The sequence below is a fragment of the Lynx canadensis genome, chromosome E2 (genome assembly GCF_007474595.2).
Source record: "Lynx canadensis isolate LIC74 chromosome E2, mLynCan4.pri.v2, whole genome shotgun sequence".
In the NCBI taxonomy this organism is placed as follows: Eukaryota; Metazoa; Chordata; class Mammalia; order Carnivora; family Felidae; genus Lynx; species Lynx canadensis.
Genome location: NC_044317.1, coordinates 35466232 through 35487959, shown reverse-complemented (window position 1 = coordinate 35487959; position 21728 = coordinate 35466232). Strand labels below are relative to the sequence as shown.

At 41.0% G+C, this 21728-nt stretch overlaps 1 protein-coding gene across 1 annotated transcript in view; it reads right to left on the bottom strand.

Moving 5' to 3' along the window:
* Window positions 1-21728, bottom strand: part of ABCC12 (ATP binding cassette subfamily C member 12) — a 75727-nt gene that overhangs the window by 33743 nt on the left and 20256 nt on the right. The window contains 4 exon segments of the mRNA XM_030297311.1: window positions 10301-10425; window positions 12821-12892; window positions 17042-17317; window positions 19341-19448. Of these exon segments, the coding sequence (XP_030153171.1) occupies window positions 10301-10425; window positions 12821-12892; window positions 17042-17317; window positions 19341-19448 (581 nt within the window).

The window sequence follows — 21728 nt, the reverse complement described above, 5'->3', positions numbered from 1 at the left end:
TTGTAAATATCTATGTATCCAACATTGGAGCACCTAAATACATAAAGCAAATATTAATGAATATAAAGAGACAAATTGATGGTAATACAATAATAGTAGAAGACTTTAACATCCCATGTACATCAGTGGATAGACCATTCAGGCTGAAAATGAGTAAGAAAACAGTGTCTTTGAATGACACATCAAACCAGACGACCCTCAGAGATATATAAAGAACATTCTATCCAAAAACAACAGAATTCTTTTCGAGTGCACATGAAACATTCTCCAGAATAGATCACATATTAGGCCACAAAACAAGCCTCAAAAAATTTTAGAAGACTGAAATCATAGCACACATCTTTTCTGATTACAGCAGGTATAAAACTACCAATCACAAGAAGAAATTCTGGAAAAACACAAACCCGTGGAGTCTAAACAACATGATACTTAACAATCAATGGGTCAATGAAGCAATCAAAGAAGAAATCAAAAAAGCCATGGAGACAAATGAAAATGAAAACACAATGGTTCAAAATCCTTGGGACACAGCAAAAGTAGTTCTAACAGAGAAGTCTATAGTGATACAGCCCTTCCTAAAAAACAATAAAAAACTCAAATGATCTAAACTTATACTTAAAGGAATTAGAAAAAGAAGAACAAAGCCCAAGATGAGTAGAAGGAAGAAAATAATAAAGCTCAGAGGAGAAATAAATGATGTAAAGACTAAAACAAATCAGGAAAAAATATCAATGAAACAAAAAGCTGATTCTTTGAAGAGATAAACAAAATTGATAAACTCTCATCAAAAAAAAGAAATGACCCAAATAATTAAAATCAGAAATGAAAGATGAGAAGTAACAATGGACACCACAGAAATACAAAAGATTCTAAGAGAATACTATAAAAAATTATATGACAACAAATTGGGCAACCTAGAAGAAATGGATAAATTCCTAGAATTAATTACACAATCTTCCAAACCCGAATCAGGGAGAAATAGAAATTTTTGACAGACCAATTACTAGTAACAAAATTAAATCAGTAATAATATATTTTTTAAAAACTACCAAAAATTAAAGTCCAGGGCCACATGGATTCACAGGTGAATTCTATCAAATATTTAAGGAAGAGTTGATACCTATTCTCCTCAAATTATTCCAAAAAATAGAAGATAAAGGAAAGCTTCCAAATACATTCTATGAAGCTAGCATTCCCCTGATACCAAGACCATACAAAGAACACAAAAAAGAGGGAGGGAAGGAAGGAGGGAGGTATGGAGGAAGAAAGAGGGGGAGAGAGGGGGGAAGGAAGGAAGGAAGGAAGGAAGGAAGGAAGGAAGGGGAAAGAAAAAAAGAAAGAAAGAAAGAAAGAAAGAAAGAAAGAAAGAAAGAAAGAAAGAAAAGGAAGAAAGGCCAATATCCCTGATGAACATAGACGCAAAAATCCTCAAAATATTAGCAAACCCCATTTAACAATACATTAAAATGATCATTCACCACAATCAAGTGGGTTTTATTCTGGGGACACAAGAATGGTTCATTATTTGCAAATCAATCAACATAATACACCACCTCAACAAAATGAAAGCTGAAAATCATATGATCATCTCAATAGATGCAGAAAAAGCATTTGACAAAATCCAGCATCCTTCAGATAAAAACTCCCAAAAAAAGTGGGTTTAGAGGAAATATATATCAACATAATAAAGGCCATATATGAAAAAGTCACACCAAATATCATACTCAATGGTGAAAAACTGAGAGCTTTTGCTCTAAGATCAGGAACAAGACCAGGATATTTACTTTTGCCACTTTTATTTTACATGGTACTGGAAGTTCTAGCCATAGCAATCAAACAAGGAAAAGAAATAAGAGGCATTCACATTGGCAAAGAAGTTAAACTGTCACTATTTGCAGATGACATGAAACTATACCTGAGAAACTTAACAGGAGACCATGGGGGAGGGGAAGGAAACAAAAAAGTTAGAGAGGGAGGGAGACAAACCATAAGAGACTCTTAAAAACTGAGAACAATCTGAGGGTTGATGGGGGCTGGGAGGGAAGGGAGGGTGGGTGATGGGTATTGAGGAGGGCACCTGTTGGGATGAGCACTGGGTGTTGTATGGAAACCAGTCTGACAATAAATTTTATATTTAAAAAAGAAACTATACATAGAAAATCCTGAAGACCCCACCAAAAAACTACAAGTAACAAATGAATTCCATAAAGTTACAGGATACAAAATTAATACCCAGAAATCAGTAGCATTTCTATAAGCTAATAATGAAGTAGCAGAAAGAGAAATTAAGAAAATAATTCCATTTACAATTGTATGAAAAAATAATAAACTACCTAAGAATAAACTTAACCAAGGAAATGAAAGTTCTGTACTCTGAAAATTATAAAATTCTGATGAAAGAAATTGAAGATGACACAAATAAATGGAAATATACACTGTGCTCATGGATTGGAAGAATTTAAAATGTCCACACTATCCAAACCAATCTAGAGATTCAATGCAATCCCTATCAAAATACCAATAGCATTTTTCACAGAACTAGAACAAATAATACTAAAATTTATATGGGACCACAAAAGACCCCAAGTAGCCAAAGCAACCTTGAGAAAGAAAAAAAAAAAAGCTGGAGGTATCACAATTCCAGATTTTAAGATATAATACAAAGCTGTAGTAATCAAAACAGTATGGTATTGGCATAACAGTAGACACATAGATAGATCAAAGGAAGAAAATAGAGAGCCCAGAAATAAACACTTGCTTACATGGTCATTAATCAATGACAAAGGAGACAAGAATATTCAACAGGTAAAAGACTGTCTCTTCAATAAATGGTGCTGAATAAACTGGACAGCAACATGTAAAAGAATGAAACTGGACTTTATAACACCATACACAAAAATAAACTCCAAAAGGATTAAAGGCCTAAACCTGAGACCTGAAACCATAAAAATCCTAGAAAAGAACACAGGCCATAATTTCTCTGACATTGGCTGTAGCAATATTTTTCTAGGTATGTCTCCTAAGGCAAGGGAAACAAAAGAAAAAATAAATTATTGGGACTCCATCAAAATAAAAGGCTTTTGCACAGTAAAGGAAACCATCAACAAAACAAAAAATGCAGCCTTCTGAATGGGAGAAAGTACTTGCAAATGATATATCCAATAAGGCATTGATATCCAAAATATATAAAAGAACTTCTACAACTCAACACCAAAATACCAATCTGATTTAAAAAAAGAGGCAAAGGACCTGAATAGACATTTTTCCATAAAAGACATACAGATGACCAAAAGACACATGAAAAGATGCTCAACATCATTATTCATCAGGCAAATCAAAACCACTGAGATATCACCTTAAACCTGTCAGAATGGCTAAAATCAAAAAGGCAAGAAGTAACAAGTGTTGGAAAGGATGTGAAGAAAAAGGAACCCTCATACACTGTTGTTCGGAATGTAAGTTGGTACAGTCACTGTGAAAAATAATGTGGAGGCCTCTCAAACATTAAAGATAGAATTACCATGTGATCCAGGGATTCCACTACTGGGTATTTACCCATAGAAAACAAGGACACTAATTTGAAAGATATATGCACACCTATTTTTATTGCATCATTATTTAAAGTAGCCAAAATATCAAAGCAACCTACGTATCCATTGATAGATGAATGGAAAAGGAAGATGTGATGGGTGTGATGGGTGTGTGTGTGTGTGTGTGTGTGTGTGATGAAATATTACACAGTCTTTAAAAAGGATGACATCATGCCATTTGCAACAACATGGAAGGACCTAGAGGGTATTATTATACTAAATTAAGTCAGACTGAGAAAGACAAACACCATATGATTTCACTCACATGTGCAATTTAAAAAAAACACAAATGATTAGGTTTATTCCTAGGTATTTTATGGTTCTTGGTGCAATTGTAAATGGTGCAGTTTCTTTATTTCTCTTTCTGTTGCTTCATTACTGGTGTATAAAACTGCAACCGATTTATGTACATTGATTTTGTACCCTGTGACTTTGATGAATTAATGTATCAGTTCTAGCGGTCTTTTGGTGGAGTCTTTCGGATTTTCCATGTAGAGTATCATGTCGTCTGCGAAAAGTGAAAGTTTGACTTCTTTGTCAATTCTGACGCCTTTTATTTCATTCTGTTGTCTGATTGCTGATACTAGGACTTCCAACAGTATGTTAAACAACAGTGCTGAGAGTGGACATCCCTGTCATGTTCCTGATCTCAGGAGAGAAGCTCTCAGTTTTTCCCCATTGAGGATTGTATTAGCTGTGAGCTTTTCATATATGGCTTTTATGATGTTTAAGTATGTTCTTTCTATCCCAACTTTCTTTAAGGTTTTTATTAAGAAAGGATGCTGTGTTTTGTCAAATGCTTTTTTTTTAATTTAATTTTTTAAATTTACATCCAAATTAGTTAGCACATAGTGCAACAATGATTTCAGGAGTAGATTCCTTAGTGCCCCTTACCCATTTAGCACATACCCCCTCCCACAACCCCTCCAGTAACCCTTGTTTTGTTCTCCATATTTATGAGTCTCTTCTGTTTTGTCCTCCTCCTTGTTTTTATATTATTTTTGTTTCCCTTCCCTTATGTTCATCTGTTATGTCAAATACTTTTTCTGCATCTATTGACAAGATCATATGGATCTTATCCTTTCTTTTATTAATGTGATGTATCACATTGATTGATTTGTGAATATTGAACAGCCCTGCAGCCCAGGAATGAATCCCACTTGATCATAGTGAATAATTCTTTTAATACACTGTTGAATTCGATTTGCTAGTATCTTGTTGAGAATTTTTGCATCCATGTTCATCAGTGATATTGGCCTGTAATTCTCCTTTTTTGTGGGCTCTCTGTCTGGTTTGGGATTCAAGGTAATGCTGGCTTCATAGAATGAGTCCAGAAGTTTTCCTTCCATTTCTATTTTTTTGGAACAGCTAGAGAAGAATAGGTATTAATTCTGCTTTAAATGTCTGGTAGAATTCCCCAGGGAAGCCATCTGGCCCAGGACTCTTATTTGTTGGGAGATTTTTGATAACTGATTCAATTTCTTCACTACTTATGGGTCTGTTCAAATTTTCTATTTCTTCCCATTTGAGTTTTAAGTGTGTAGGTGTCTACGAATTTGTCCATTTCTTCCAGGTTGTCCAGTTTGTTAGCATATAATTTTTCATAGTATTATTGAAAATTGCTTATATTTCTGAGGGATTGGTTGTGATAAATCCATTTTCATTCGTGATTTTATCTGTTTGGGTCCTCTCTCTTTTCTTTTTGAGAAGTCTGGCTAGGGGTTTACCAATTTTGTTTATTTTTTCACAAAACCAACTCTTAGTTTCATTGATTTGTTCTACTGTTTTTTTTTTATTCTATATTATTTATTTCCACTCTGATCTCTATGATTTCACTTCTTATTCTGGCTTTGGGATTTCTTTATTGTTCTGCTTCTAGTTCCTTTTTTTTTTCAATATATGAAGTTTATTGTCAAATTGGTTTCCATACAACACCCAGTGCTCATCCCAAAAGGTGCCCTCCTCAATACCCATCACCCACCCTCCCTTCCCTCTCACCCCCCATCAACTCTCAGTTTGTTCTCAGTTTTTAAGAGTCTCTTATGCTTTGGCTCTCTTCCACTCTAAACTCTTCTTTTTTTCCTTCCCCTCCCCCATGGGTTTCTGTTAAGTTTCTCAGGATCCACATAAGAGTGAAACCATATGGTATCTGTCTTTCTCTGTATGGCTTATTTCACTTAGCATCACACTCTCCAGTTCCATCCATGTTGCTACAAAGGGCCATATTTCATTCTTTCTCATTGCCACGTAGTACTCCATTGTGTATATAAACCACAATTTCTTTATCCATTCATCAGTTGATGGACATTTAGGCTCTTTCCATAATTTGGCTATTGTTGAGAGTGCTGCTATAAACATTGGGGTACAAGTACCCCTATGCATCAGTACTCCAGTATCCCTTGGGTAAATTCCTAGCAGTGCTATTGCTGGTTCATAGGGTAGGTCTATTTTTAATTTTTTGAGGAACCTCCACACTGTTTTCCAGAGTGGCTGCACCAGTTTGCATTCCCACCAACAGTGCAAGAAGGTTCCCGTTTCTCCACATCCTCGCCAGCATCTATATTCTCCTGATTTGTTCATTTTGGCCACTCTGACTGGTGTGAGGTGATATCTGAGTGTGGTTTTGATTTGTATTTCCCTGATGAGGAGCGACGTTGAGCATCTTTTCATGTGCCTGTTGGCCATCCGGATGTCATCTTCAGAGAAGTGTCTATTCATGTTTTCTGCCCATTTCTTCACTGGGTTATTTGTTTTTCGGGTGTGGAGTTTGGTGAGCTCTTTATAGATTTTGGATACTAGCCCTTTGTCCGATATGTCATTTGCAAATATCTTTTCCCATCTGTTGGTTGCCTTTTAGTTTTGTTGGTTGTTTCCTTTGCTGTGCAGAAGCTTTTTATCTTCATAAGGTCCCAGTAGTTCATTTTTTATTTTAATTCCTTTGCCTTTGGGGATGTGTCAAGTAAGAAATTGCTATGGCTGAGGTCAGAGAGGTCTTTTCCTGCTTTCTCCTCTAGGGTTTTGATGGTTTCCTGTCTCACATTCAGGTCCTTTATCCATTTTGAGTTTATTTTTGTGAATGGTGTGAGAAAGTGGTCTAGTTTCAGTCTTCTGCATGTTGCTGTCCAGTTCTTCTAGCACCCTTTGTTAAAGAGACTGTCTTTTTTCCATTGGATATTCTTTCCTGCTTTGTCAAAGATTGGTTGGCCATACGTTTGTGGGTCTAGTTCTGGGATGGAACTGGAGAGTGTTATGCTAAGTGAAATAAGCCATACAGAGAAAGACAGATACCATATGGTTTCACTCTTATGTGGATCCTAAGAAACTTAACAGAAACCCATGGGGGATGGCAAGGAAAGAAAAAGAGGTTAGAGTGGAAGAGAGCCAAAGCATAAGAGACTCTTAAAAACTGAGAACAAACTGAGGGTTGATGGGGGGTGGGATGAGGGGAGGGTGGGTGATGGGTATTGAGGAGGGCACCTTTTGGGATGAGCACTGGGTATTGTACGGAAACCAATTTGACAATAAACTTCATATATTGAAAAAAAACAGAAAAACAAACAAAAAAATAGAACTACCCTATGAACCAGCAATAGCACTGCTAGGAATTACAAGTAGATACTACAAGGAATACAGGAGTGCTGATTTATGGGAGCACATGTACCCCAATGTTTATATCAGCACCTTCAATAGCCAATTTATGGAAAAAGCCTAAATGCTCATTAGGTGACGAATAGATACAGAAGATGTGGTTTATATATACAATGGAATAGTTCTTGGCAATGAGAAAGAATGAAATCGTGCCACTTGCAACAGTGTGGATGGAACTGGAAAGTATTATGCTGAGTGAAATAAGTCAATCAGAGAAAGACAGATATCATGTTTTCACTCATATGTGGATCTTGAGAAACTTAACAGAAGACCATGTGGGAAGGGAAGGGGGAAAAATAGTTACCAACAGAGAGGGAGGGAGGCAAACCATAAGAGACTCCTAGAACAGAGAACACACTGAGGGTGGATGGGGGGGGTAGGGGAGAGGGGAAAATGAGTGATCAGCTTTGAGGAGGGCACTTGTTGGGATGAGCACTGGGTGTTGTATGTAAGCGATGAACTGCGGGAATCTACCCCAAAAACCAAGAGCACACTTTACACACTGTATGTTAGCCAATTTGACAATAATTTATATTTAAAAAGAAAGAAGAAAGAAAGAAAGAAAGAAAGAAAGAAAGAAAGAAAGAAACTGGTGTTGGTGCATGAATAGACAAAGACAATAAATAAATAAATAAATAAATAAATAAAACAACTGAATAAACAAACAAAAAGCAGAATGACACATAAATACAGAGAACAAATTAATGGTTGCTGGAGGGGGAGGGAATGGGCAAAATGGCTGAAGGGAGAGTGGGAGATATAGCCTTCCAGTTACAGAATAAATAAGTCATGGGGATGAAAGGTAAAGCACAGGGTATCTACTCAATGATATTGTAATAGAGCTACATGGTATCTGATGGTAGCTACACCTCAGGTGAGCATAGCATAACATACAGAGAAGTTGAATCACTATGTTGTACACCTGAAATGAATGTAACATTGTGTGTCAACTATACTCAAAAAAATTTTTTTTGAAAAACCAGGGGCTTTAAAATCAGAACAATCTGCATTTGGTGGGTTTTTTGTTTTTTGTTTGTTTGTTTAATGTTTTATTTATTTTTGAAGGAGAGAGAGAGAGACAGAAAGTAAGCAGGGGGAGGAGCAGAGAGAGAGGGAGACACAGAATCCAAAGTGGGCTTCAGGCTCTGAGCTGTCAGCACAGAGCCCGATGCAGAGCTCTAACTCACAAGCCATGAGATCATTACCTGAGCCAAAGTCCAACACTTAACAGACTGAGCCACCCAGGCACCCCCAGAACAATGTGCATTTGAATCCAGCTGGATAACCTTGGAGAAGTGACTGTACCTCCCTGATCTTCACTCTCCACTCTATAAAATTGTGCTAATAATTCTGATTGTGTTGTAAGAAGGAAACAAGAACACATATGTAAATCCATTAACACAATTTCTGGTGCATAGCAAATTCTCCATCATTGATGGTTACTATTAATATTATTACCTTTGCCAATCTTTAACTATGAGATTCAGAGTGCTCAGCACATCTTCATCCCTTTGACACCCCCACCCCCCTTCTTAAGCTTCCCTTCACCTTCCTTCCTTCCTGGGGCCTGAGAGCCACTATGTTTGCCCTAGGAGCAAAGCCTCTGCTAGAGATGCCACATACAAAGGATGCTTAATCCACCCTACCAGGCCCAATTCAAGCACTACCCTCTCTTCCCTCTCATGATTTCTGCTGTCACTGAACAATCCAGCACAGCCTCCTGCCACTTGGCACATTCCTTCTTGGTGCACTGTTATTTCTATACATCTCTTATAGCCCCTTCCCGGACTTGAACATCTGAGGGGCAATGATGCATCTGAGCCACCCTTCTGTCCCCCGTAATCCTTCATGGTCCTGCATATTGCAGGTATTTTGTAAATATTTGCCCTGACATTCTAAGTGATAAGGATAGGAATACCTCCTAGTAGCCTGCTACTGAAGAAAGAAAAGCAATTCCAGGTGGGGCAGGGAAGAGGCACAGGTAAAGTCAGGCCAGGAAATGCTGAGCAGAGCAGTGCAACTGATGCCAAGGACTCCTGCACTGATCAGAACTTCCTGCCACTCTTGACCCTCCTGGCAGCAGGATGCCATGGCCAGGGAAGATGAGAGGAAGTAATAGACCTCTTACTGGGAACTCACACATGCTGGCCAATGTCAGTCAGCAAGGACAGCTTGTGCATTCAAAAAATAAGATATGAAAGTCCAGACCATGACTGGAAAGCTGACAGCCAGATTTTGAAAGCCAACTCCACTGGTCTTTACTTCAGCATCATGGAGCTTAGGGAGGTTTCAGGGGGACCCAGATGTCAGGAAACACCAGTGAGAATAAATGATGTTGCCCTGGCATTCAGGACTCAATCACTGCCATTTAATAGCCTTGACCTTGGGCAGGTCAACTCTCCTTCTAAGCTTCAGCTTCGTCATCTGTAAAATGGGGATATGATGCCAGGATCTCCCTAAATGGGTGTTTATAGAATTCTCATTAGAGAGAGAATGTACACAGCAGCATACCAAACCCAGAAGAGAACCATAGAAAGCTATTATTTTCCAGAGCTTAAAGATAATGGCACAAAGTGTATACAAAAATTATGACATGAACTTTGTTTTTATTCCATTAGATAATTTTGAGGACATTAACAGCAATATATTCTTGTGGTTGACGGATGTCAATTAATAATTTCAGAGCTGATTAATTGTGTACTTGCTGCTCACAATTTTGAGCAGTTTTGGTTACTTGGCCTAAAGCAAATTGCCAGATATATCTTTCTCCAGTCAGACAACATATGCACTCTCACAGAGAACCTCAGAACATATGCTACTGTGTGCTGGGAATGAAGTGCCGATTCCATCCATTTCTTAGAGTGTGATCACAGGTCTGCAGAAGGTGCCTCTCCTGAACTCTTGGGTTAGGAAGAGAAAAACCAACACCCACTTGGCTCTGATGAATGTTTAATCAGAATTCATTAAAGGAACCCACTTAGCAATCATTACCAATGGCATTGGCATCTGTAGCAGAAGGAATCAAATACTGAAGGGCCTCATGCTTTCAAAGTTAATATTACCTTTGGTGATCATACTTTTCTCCAAATAATATGTTTTCTCTCACATTTCCATGAAAGATCCATGCTTGCTGGGAAACATAGGCCACAGTCCCATTGAGTGCCACGATCCCCTGCTGTAACTGCATCTGGAGTAACAAGACCAGAATGCCTTCAGAAGCCAATCCTCACAGACTTCTCTTCAGGGACCCACTGCACACTTGCCACCCACTTATTCTATGAACATTAATTATGATGGAGCAAGAGGGTCAACAAGATGTCTTGTCCACATACTGCAAAGACCAGATATGTAGAATGATGGTCTCAAAGTCAAAAACCTACAAGGGGCCAGGGAGGAATGTCACAGAAGAGGCAGTGGTGAGTCCTACTGTAGGCTGGAGAGGCCACATGGCACCTTGGTGCAGCCAGAACAAGATGCCTTCTGAGAGGACTCAACATCACAAAGGCTTCCTTTTGCAGGTGCACTGGCTACATCCCACCCCCCTCAGCCAGGCCCCAGGGGCAGGGCATAGCCTACGTGGCTATGGATGGTGGTCCTGGTGTGTTCTGTCTCAAGGAAGCAGCCTCGATTCAGTCTGCACATTTGGTGCAGGGCCTGGTGCCAAGGATGCAGGCCTGGTGCAGCCAGAATTTCTCATTCTTCAAGAGGAGTGGAAATCCAATTTCATGTAGCACATTGAACAACCCAATTAAAAACTTGCATGTGCTCTAGTTTGTGACCCCAAGTACATAAGTGCACTTAACATGATACCACACTGTGGGCATCTGACAGCTGGTGGTGAAGCCATGTTCAAAGCTGTCAGGAGAGGACATATGCAAGAAATGCCGTGGTGCTCAGGGCTGATGCAGCAGCAGCTGTGTGTTGTGGACAGGAAAGGAAGATAGCCAAGGTCAAAGGATGGGACACAATTTCACCTCAGGAATGTCCCAAGAGACAGAGAACATTAGACTTGGAGAAGAGAAAAAGATAATGACAATAATGGTAATAATAATAGGCAAAATAAATAGGGGCTATGCCAGGCACTGGGTTAAGTGCATACAAAATGCTGGTCACCATGATTGGCCCTGGGAATTATCCTATAACTATTATATACATTATCTTATTTAATCCTCACCACAACCCTCCTAAGCCCCATTTTACGGGCAAGGAAACAGGTTCAGAGAGGCTCAGTTACTTACCCAAGATTAAATAATGAGCATGAGGCTGAGGCAGGTGTTGAACATAGGCAGTCTAGAGTCCACTCATCAGCCACCCTGCCACCCCCTATCCCAGTGACTATGGTGAGGCATCTAATCTCACCACTGTTACATGGGAGATAGATTCTCTTTTCTCTGAGAGATTCCAAAGGAGCAGAAAAAAAGGGTAGAAGTTAAAAGGAGGCAAACTCCACTTCCATATATCAAAACTCTCCAAAGAGGGAACTGGCTGTGAAATAATTAGTTCTCCATTGCTGGAGATATCTGAGCAGAAGTTGGCTCATCTTTTATGGGATTCTGTGGAAAGCCTCATGTTATTCGATAGACAATTGGGATGGGTCACCTGTAACACACCTGCTGACTCTAGGGCTATTTATGACAGGCACACACAACAGAATCCCAGGGCATAAGTAACCTTAGGAGCTCATGGGATTCTGCCCCAATCTCCCAACCTCCTCCTTCGGACAGGGAAGGAGTTGTCACTCTTTCTAGAAATGAGTCAGTTGAGGCCAAAAGAAGTCACCCTATTCTAGCAGGTTCTTCTGAGCCTGGTGTCCTCATTTCTTCAGAGGTTCCTCCTCTCCCAACTACAGGCACCCAAGCTTCTCTCTAGGAACAGCAGGGTGGGAAGAAAGATGACTTAATATTCATTCATTTGGGATGAGAAACTATATCAATTTAGAGCCTTGTGAATACAATAATTGGCCTGGCATTTTGCTGGGGTCACACAGCTAGAAGTAGCAGACAAAGGACAAGACCCCTGGGCTCCTCCCTGTGCCTACCATGAGGTCTGCAGAGAAGTTGAGGGCACATTGCTGTGTTAGTTGATGCATGCATTCAGCCACTCCATCAAAGAAGGCTTGACTGAGCTGCTGCTGTGGGCAGACACTGGGGATATGGAGATGGACAAAGGGAAAAACAGATCTAGAGTCATGGTGAGTCTTAGGTTTCTTGGTCCTTCCCTACCAAGTTGACTTACTGGCCTTTCTAATCAGGATGGCCCAAGTCATGGGAAAAAAACATGGATTTAATGACTTTCCTCTTCCTTTGACAAAGGTGGTGTTCTAGGCAAGGAAGCAGTCAGTGTTTAACACATGTCCTTAGGAGACAAACCCAAGAGTGTGTGAAAAGCTCAGCCATACATGGACAAGAGGCATGGAGCCACTGAGAACATTAATCCCCTGAAAATCACTATCAACTGTCTTCACAGTGTCCAGTGCAGCTGAGCCCAGCCACTGGGTCCACTGTTCTCAGAGGATCCCAAACACGGCAGGTAGGGAACCTGACATTTCAGTGTCATGTCAATGTTCTGTCTTCACAGTTTACCTGTCCTAGGAGAGCTGCAATGAGGGAGCTCTTTCCACTTCCAACATTCCCACATATTCCCAAGATCTTCCCCTATCAGAGAAACAGAAAAAAAAAAGACACAGTCATTTCCCCAGTTTTTAGAGGGTCTTGGTATGAAAGTGTTGCCTCCAAACTCTGCTGGCCAAAGGGCCACTGCTGGCTCTAAAAGGTGGAAGTTACAGTCTCACACCCCAAACCCAATATACAGCCTGGACAATACAGGAACCCACATCTTAATTAAGTGTTTTCCTTGGCACAGCACAGCAGAGTGCCCAGAGGACTTCTAGAAATCACATACAAGCACTGATGCAAAACAGCCTTGTGCTGGTCTGGGACGCACAGGACTTTACAGGAGTATTGTCCCATGCTTACACTCCAGGAAAACAAATCTAATAGAACTTAAAGGCTGCACAACCCAGAAGGACATAGGTAGCCTTTGAAGTACAGAGGGTTGAGTGTTTTTCAAAAGTAATTTTTAAAGTATCCTCCACTTGGGGACCCGAGGTGGCTCAGTCAGTTGAGCATCCAACTTCAGCTAAGGTCATGATCTTGTGGTTTGTGAGTTCGAGCCCTGCGTTGGGCTCTGTGCTGACAGCTTAGAGCCTGGAGCCTAGTTTGGATTCTGTGTCTCCCTTTCTCTCTCTGCTCCTCCCCCAGCCTACTCTCTGTCTCTCTGTCTCTGTCTCTCTCTCAAAAATAAACATTAAAAAATAATTTAAAGTATCCTTCCACCACACTGAAGCATAACCTGAAATTGCTAAGCAGTTATTCTATTCCAACACTTTGGGTTCATGGATTATTCTACAGCTGCAGATTTATTAATTCTGCCACAAATCATTGTAAGTGCCAGGTGCTGTTCTGGACAGTAGCAACAGCACAACAGAGTAATGAATATGACAGACAACCATTTCGGTCTGCCCTCATGAAGCTTATGTTTTAGTTGAGGGGACCAGTAGTCAACCAAATAAGTAAGTAAAATATGGAGTATGTCAGGTACCTGCCATGGAAACTCATAAAGTAGGGAGGAGGTAGGGAGGAGATGAGGATGGGGGGAACGTTACTAGAAAGGTAAATGTCTTAGCTTGAGTTCTCCCAAAAACAGACCCTGAATCAAAGATTTGAATGAAGGTAGTTCGTTTGCGAGGTGTCAGGGGAGGGGGAAGGTGACCCATCAAGGGTGTACAATTATTTTAGCTCCCATGGGAGGCAAATGAAGTTCAATCCTGCTAACAAATTCTGGGAAACTTAGAGTGGTTCTATCCCTCCCACTCCAACGGCTGAGGGAGTAAAGTATAAATAGTCAACAGTGTTTGAGAGCTGCTCCCCTGGCTGTCAATGTCCTGTTGCTTTTTGGATGATGGGGAGGGCTCTCTGGCATAGATACAGATTTGGCAGTTGGAAGGTGGCTAGGACACACAGATGGGTCACTGACAGTATTTGCTACAGGTGACATTTTAGTAGACCTGAAGGAGGTGAAGTAGTAAACCATGTAGTTCTCTGGAGGGAAACCAGGGCAGGCAGAGCAAGAATCCATGTGGAGACTTTTGGCGGATATGTGACCACTCTTGTGTTCAAGCAAATACTGCAGTGCTGCAGATGGAACAACTAAGAGCATTCTCATTAAGACCTGCTCTCCGTGATCTCTTAGAGCAAAGATGCCCATGATGGAGCCAGATACAGCTCCTTTCCCATCGCCTGTCTGCCACCTTCAGCACATGAAGATAGCTTCCTGTCATCATGAATTTCTTTGACAAGACTTTATGGAACAGCAGGCATCATGCTAGGCACTGAGGATAAATTAGTGATCAAGACAGATGTGATCCCTGCCTTATGCAGTCCACATTATCATTGATGCTGCAGATAAGTGAAGCTGATCCATTTATATTTATCTTTGGGAGAGCACAGGCAAAGAAAGGGCAGAGAGAGGGGGACAGAGGATCCCAAGTGGGCTTTGCGCTGACAGCAGCAAGCCCGATGTGGGGCTTGGGGCTTGAACTCACAAACCGCAAGATCATGACCTGAGCCAAAGTTGGATGCTCAGCTGACTGAGCCACCCAAGTGTCCCAAAGCTGATCCATTTTAATTCCACTAAAAGGTCTTTAAGGAATTGGTGCATTACAAAGAGTTTGGGACAAAGAGATCATGGGTCTGGATCCAGATTCTAGGCATTTGACTCTCTTTTGAATTCTATCCACCACCTGGGGCCAGGTCTCTAGCCTTCTAGATTCAACCTTGTCTTCAGGAGAAAACCCATGAGACTTGCAGCCCCTGGGTTTCTGATTATTCATCTGTCCATTCAGAAAACACCTTTGGGTGCCTAATGCATGCCAGGCACTAGCCTTGGTATAAGGTCACAACCTGTGAACAAGACAGATACACACCCTGACCTCAAGGAGGCTATAGTCCAATGGAATCCTAGAACTAAATTTGGAAAAAATATGGGTGCTCTGAATTTAGAATATTTAAGGGCAACACTTAAGCTGGATTTTTGACTGTGAGAGGAAAAAGGCAACAATAGCTAACATAAGTTGAGACTTACTATGGGCTTAGCATTTTTGTATAGTATCTCTTTCAGTCCTCACACCGACCTTGTGAAGTCGTGCTATTTTTAAAATATCCATTGAGCCCATAAAGGAAGAGAGGCTCCAAGAGGTTAGGCAATATACTCAAGGTCACACAGCTGGCAAGTGGCTGGGACTGGACCCCAGGTACATCAGGTTCTGGAGGCATAACCTTAATCCACACAACACTGTGTTGTTCCCACTGTCTTCAACTTGTTTCACAAAACATTGACCATGTCCTTGATGCACAAGCCCAAGCAAGAGTCATTGACATAATGAGAAGGAAGGCCACTAGGGGGCTAAAAGGCAGCTTCTTTAAAACACAAGAGTAGTTCACTGAAGCCACTCTGGAGCAATTCCAAAGGCCTGGTTAGAACAATCCAGGTGCTGCACATCATAAGCAGGGAGAAGGGCGTGAGAAAGCAAAGTGGGCTGCACTCAGTAGGACTTAACAGAGAACCTAGATCAATTACACCCAGCCAACTGAATACTACTCTACACCAGCTATTGAGCTTAGCATTGCATAATAAGTAGGAACCTCTCCTTCCATAGTGCTCACACCAGAAAGGGTGAGTCAACAAGATGGGAAATTAAAATACTAGGCATAGAATTAATGCTGAGCCCTCAGCAGCAAAATCGGCAAACACTGCCATCCCAGGAGCACTGCTGCTGAGTTCCCAGTGCAAGAGAATCACATGCAGGAGAAGCTAAACATTCCCTAAATGTAGAGCTTTGTCTAAAGACTCTATTCCCCATTCCTGAGGGTAGCAGCCAACAGGCTTTGGCTGGCTTCCTTTGCTGGGTTGCTTGTTGATCTTACTTGCTTTTAACAAGCATGGTGCTTAAGAGCACAGACTCTGGGGCCAGGTGCCCTGAATGTGAAGCTGTCTTCTGCCACTTGCTAGCAGTATGATCTTGGGTGATTTATTTAACCTCCCTTTGTGTCAGTTTTCTCAATCATAAAGTGGGAATAGTACCTATAGTACCTATCTCTTAGGGTTATTGGGGTGGTTAAATGAGTTAGTTGTGTACCTGGTAAATAATAAGTATTCATAATTGTCAGTTATTATCTATCATAGTACTCCAATGTGAAATTAAGAACAAATCCAAAACGATTTACAAAAGATAGCCAATTTGAGCCTAGCCACCTGAAATAGATTGTCCATTCAAAATTGCAACTGGCTCCTTTGGAGTTTAAATATCAGTACTGTTACAACTACCATGTTTTGTCAGCTTGAAGAGAATATCTCCATTACCCATGTACATAGTTTTAAAATTGGGAGGGGTGCCTGGGAGGCTCAGTTGGTTACGCATCCAACTTTGGCTCAGGTCATCTCACAGCTTATGAATTTGAGCTCTGCACTGGGCTATGTGCTGACAGCTCAGAGACTGAAGCCTGCTTCAGATTCTGTCTCCATCTCTCTCTGCCCTTCCCCTGCTCTCTCTCTCTCTCTCTCTCTCTCAAATATAAATAAACATTTAAAAAAAATTTTTAAGTTTAAAATTGGGGAAAGAAAACAGTCTAGAGACATCCCCACACCACCTTCAGCTCAAACAAATCATGTTAGGTCTTGATAAAGTATAGTTGTGTGATACAAGGAGGAAAGATAGAAGGCATACCTATAGAACACATACCCACCTTTCTCAACACAAAGCTTATATTGTGCAGAACCGATGTGAGGCTACCACTTTGCTCCTCTGGGCCAGCAACTTCCTGGGCTGATGATCTCACACTGTATGTCTCTAGCCTCTGTTTCTTAAGAAAACAATTTTTCTGGTTCTGCACTTTCTTTGGATCACTTTTTCTGCTGGTTTCTTGATCCCATGTCAAGGTGGCATTTGCTAAAAGCAAGACAGTATCTGGGTCTTCTGGTTGGGTGATGTAAGATGGGGGGTTTTTATCTATGAGAATTTTCTAAGATTAAAGAGACAAAATTAACAGGGCAGACATTATGCATTTACAAGAATCATCCCAATATATCTTCTAATGACCCAAAACCATAATCTTGGCAATTCTACTTAGGATATTTAGGGAAGATATTCCCCTAGGAGAAGCTGCAGCAGAAATAGTGTACTAGCTCATGCTATCTAGGACAGATGCCTCTTTATCCACAAAGTCTATGTGGGTCACCCACATTGGAGAATGCTGATCTCAGCTACATTTTTTCCTCATGCCCAAGGTAATCAGCTTTTTCTAGTCTTTGGGTGGTGGCTTCATTGCCTGGCATTAACGCTTATTAAACCAAGGTCACATGCTCAGCCTCTGCCATGCCTTCTTCCTAGTACCCACTCAGCTCAGTTCAACAAAACATTTGCCAAGTGTCTACCCTGTGCCAAATTCTGTGGTAAACATAAGAAATGAAATTATGAATAAGGCATGATTCTTGTCCTTAAATAGATTACAGCCTAGGGGAAGATGGGAACATACACAATCATTTCAGTGAAATGTGACAAGAACAAAACACTGTAACTGCCAAAGAAGGGACACTTGGCTCCCCATCCTGAGGTCTATGTATTGGTGCCTGAGCTGAGTCTGTACAGGTGCTGGCAGGCAAAAATGAGGGAAGGAAGAGGAGATGAGAGCCTTATAACAAAAGGTATGGCATTAGCAAAGGCAAGGAAACATTCAACAGCATGGTTTATTAGGGTGAGAACATGAAACAAGCAATTCAGGATTACCATAGAGCTCAAGGTAGGAAGGGGATAGGAAATCAGGTGGAGACATAACTGAGGACCTGCTGATGGAAGGCTCAGGTTCAGTCCTGGAGGGAACAAGGACTCAAGGGTTTCAAGCAGGTGAATATCAGTGGTCAGACCAAAATTTCAACAGCTCTCTGGGGGCTGAGTGCAATGAGGATTTAAGAAGAACAACAACAGAAAAGGGAAATTGGTTCATAAGTCACTGTGATAATTCAGTGATGGCAGCAGGGACAAAGAAGTTGAGGAGTCAAGAAATAGCATTGTTTCTCTAGTCTAAGTTATCTGATATCATAATATATACAGCTAATATGATGGTGTTCATTCTTGGGTTTTGTTCAGAAAGTGATGACTTGATAATACCACTTTACAACTCAATCTTACAAACAGTGCCTCTTAAAATTGAGGAAACACAGTGAGCAGGAAGTGACTCAAAAGGGCCCTTGATTAGTTGAATGTGAATAGTAAGGGATACAAGCATCTCTGATGCCTAAGGTGACTTCCAGAATGCTGGCCTGAGTGAATAAAATCATTCAATTAATTCACACACGTCTAAACATGCTGTTCTCTTCTCTGCAACACCCTCCTCCTTTTCCTTCCCTTGCCTGAACTTCAAAACCACTTTATGCCTTCTTGCATGTTACATATCCTTACTGTGTATAGCAATGACTGGGATACCTGGTCCTACACGAGACTGAAGGCTCTTGAGAGTAAAAGCTCTCTCTTCCTTTTATTTGCATTTCCTACAATACCTTAAATATAGGAAGCACACAGTACATCTCTGATGAATGACTGACTGACTGAATGAATGAATGAATAAAGCAAATGAGTGCATAAATGTGGTGCCCCACTACCCTCTTCATCATTACCATCACCACACGCATCATAGGGCAAACCAGGTAGGTAAAGGGGTGGGGAATAGCTCAGTGCAAACTCAACCCTACTCCTGGAACAACTTAAGATTTATGACTTGGAAAAAGAGTAGGGGATCAGGAACATCATCTCCATGCATGGAGACTCTGTTTCATTTTTAATCAAAGGGCAGACCACCTTATAAAGTTTTGCTTGTACCCTCCTTGATGCACATTTATTGATCCAACTCTGAATGCAGGGCCTTATCCCAATGTTCTCCAAACCAATGACCCAGCCCTCCAATGGGTTGACACAGCTTTCCCATATCTGAGAATTTTCCCACCCAAAAACAAGATCTCTCTTCCCTACTCACCCAGCATTAGTTATACCTTCATTCTCCTCAGAGAGACATTGGCTTCGGCCATTGCTTTGACCGAGAAAGGCAAGATTGCAATTGAAAACTTCATTACATTAAACATGGCAATCACACTAAATGCCTGAAGAACAAAAGAGAGGTAGAAGGTTTAGGATGAGGTGTTGCCTTGGCTCTGAACCATTCTATCCATGGAAATTATAATTGCTGAGATGAGAAACGGTGACATAATTGGAATTCTGACTGGAACATTTTTTTCATTTCATGACTCCCAAATCATGGTCTAGCAAAGTAGGGATAGCAACATCTTAATCTATTTTGCTTTGGAATTTCATCAAAACGGTGGAAGATCTATACCCTTGCCTCTGTAAGTCCAGAGAGTATAACGTGATAATGTCTGAGTAAGGTCTCTAACTGAATGTCTAGAATTTTCCATTTACGTCCTTACTTGGCCTAGACTTTTCACTCAAAACCCCATGGATTGTCCTAAATTATCCTCTTTCCCCAGTTGCTTCAAGGTCCTCTGACCCTTCAGAGCTAGAGCCTCCTTTTCCATACCATATTTAGCCCCAGGAATGAAGGAAGAAATTTCTTGGAAGGACCTGCTTGGCCCATGCTAGCTACTGGAGAGTGACCTCTGACTCTCCCACCCCCAAGGTCTGGCCTCAACACCCTGCCTCCCCACACACTTGGGACAAGTGTAAAAAATCTCTGTTCACTGGTATTCCCAAAAACCATCTTCCCTCTTCACTGGGACCTTTCTCACTGAGTCCTGCCTGGTAGGTGGTTAACATCATACAGCCTCAATGAAGACAAGTTTTCCTCGCATCCATTGGTGCCCCAGGGGTGCATGATCTCATCTCCCAGATTTCATCTTCTCATCTGCCTGACTTGTAATTAGCAGCCTCTCCCTAACCACCCATTTAAGAAATTAATAACACAACTTCCATCAACAAATACAGAGTGATCTTGCCTGCTGCTGAATGGGCCCCATGGACAGAGCCCTGGGCTTCAACTAATCCTCATTAGTTCTGTAAGGGGACAATGAATAATGCTCCCTTCATCACATCTGGTCCCAAATCCATCCCCAAGGAGAACTCAGCTCCCCCAAGTCCCAGAGTACTATCTTGGCTCAGAAAGCCCAGGCCTTGGTCGACAGAACACTCAGATTGCCTGATGTGAGCCAGCACCTGGGGGGCTGACCTCCTACTGATGTGGCCCTGACAGAGGAGGTGAGGGATTCTGAATTTGAAGAAGTATGAGCCTTGCATTCAGGGGAATCTTGTTCCTCCTCTAGATTTCTTCTAAATCATCATTTTTGAAAATATTAACCATGTGCAATCAGTTTGGTTTTAAATTTTCTTCGGTGCATTCCTGAGGAAAGAATTGTTTCTGTTTGGGATCATATAACATAGTCACAATAATTGAGAAGCATTCTGTTGAGACTTTGGTATGTCATTGCCATTTATTCTGGCTTTGGGTTCATGACTGAATTCAAGCCCCAGAGTGTGTGACTAAACTCTGTGTAAAGAACCTGAAAAAATAAAAGCACCTCACAAAGAAAAACAGGGCAGTAACAGGACTGACAGCCTCACAACAGATGCCCTAGCAAAAGCATTTGCCTTCTCAAACATCCCCCTTCCCCTCAAGATCCATGATTTTTGGTGCAACTATTGCTCTGTGAGCACACTTGCTTATTTCATTCTCTCTGGGTTTTGTTCTTTTTTGTCTTGTTTTTATTGACTTTCATCCATTCACTTACCCTTCAGACACTGGATTTAATATCTCAGCTGTTTGTTTATTTCAGCCAGGGGCTGTTTCCCATCTAGCCCAGTTTCTTTACCTTTGAATGCACAGGCCCCCTTATAAAAAACCTGAGTATCTCACATTTATCCTAACTCTCCCTCTGAGGCTTTCAGCCCAAATTATCCTGGGCTGGGTGAGCATCAGGCTAATAAGAACAACAAACACTTACATGGCATTTACAATGTACCAGGCACTGTTCCACGTGCCTTACATAAAAGAGCTCCTTCAGTCCTCACAACCACAGGGACTATTATAACCCCATTTACAGATAATAAAACCAAGCAAGAGAGGTTGAATGAATTGCCCTCTGTCATAGTAACAGAGTTGGGATTTAAACAAGGGGGATTCTGACCCTAACACCACACTATGTCTCCCAGTACCTATGACTGCTCCCACCCAGAAAACTCCCACAAAGTTTCCTTATTGTAATATGTATGAATAATTATGAATAAAATAGCCCAGTGATCATTTGATTTCAGTTTTATTTTCCAAATGTAAAATAGTGTTCCAATATTAACTACTGCCCCTGCACTTAGACTGGATGAGAGTCACCGTTAGGCTCTCCTGGGCTCCTTGTCAGTCCAAGCACTTGTTTTTA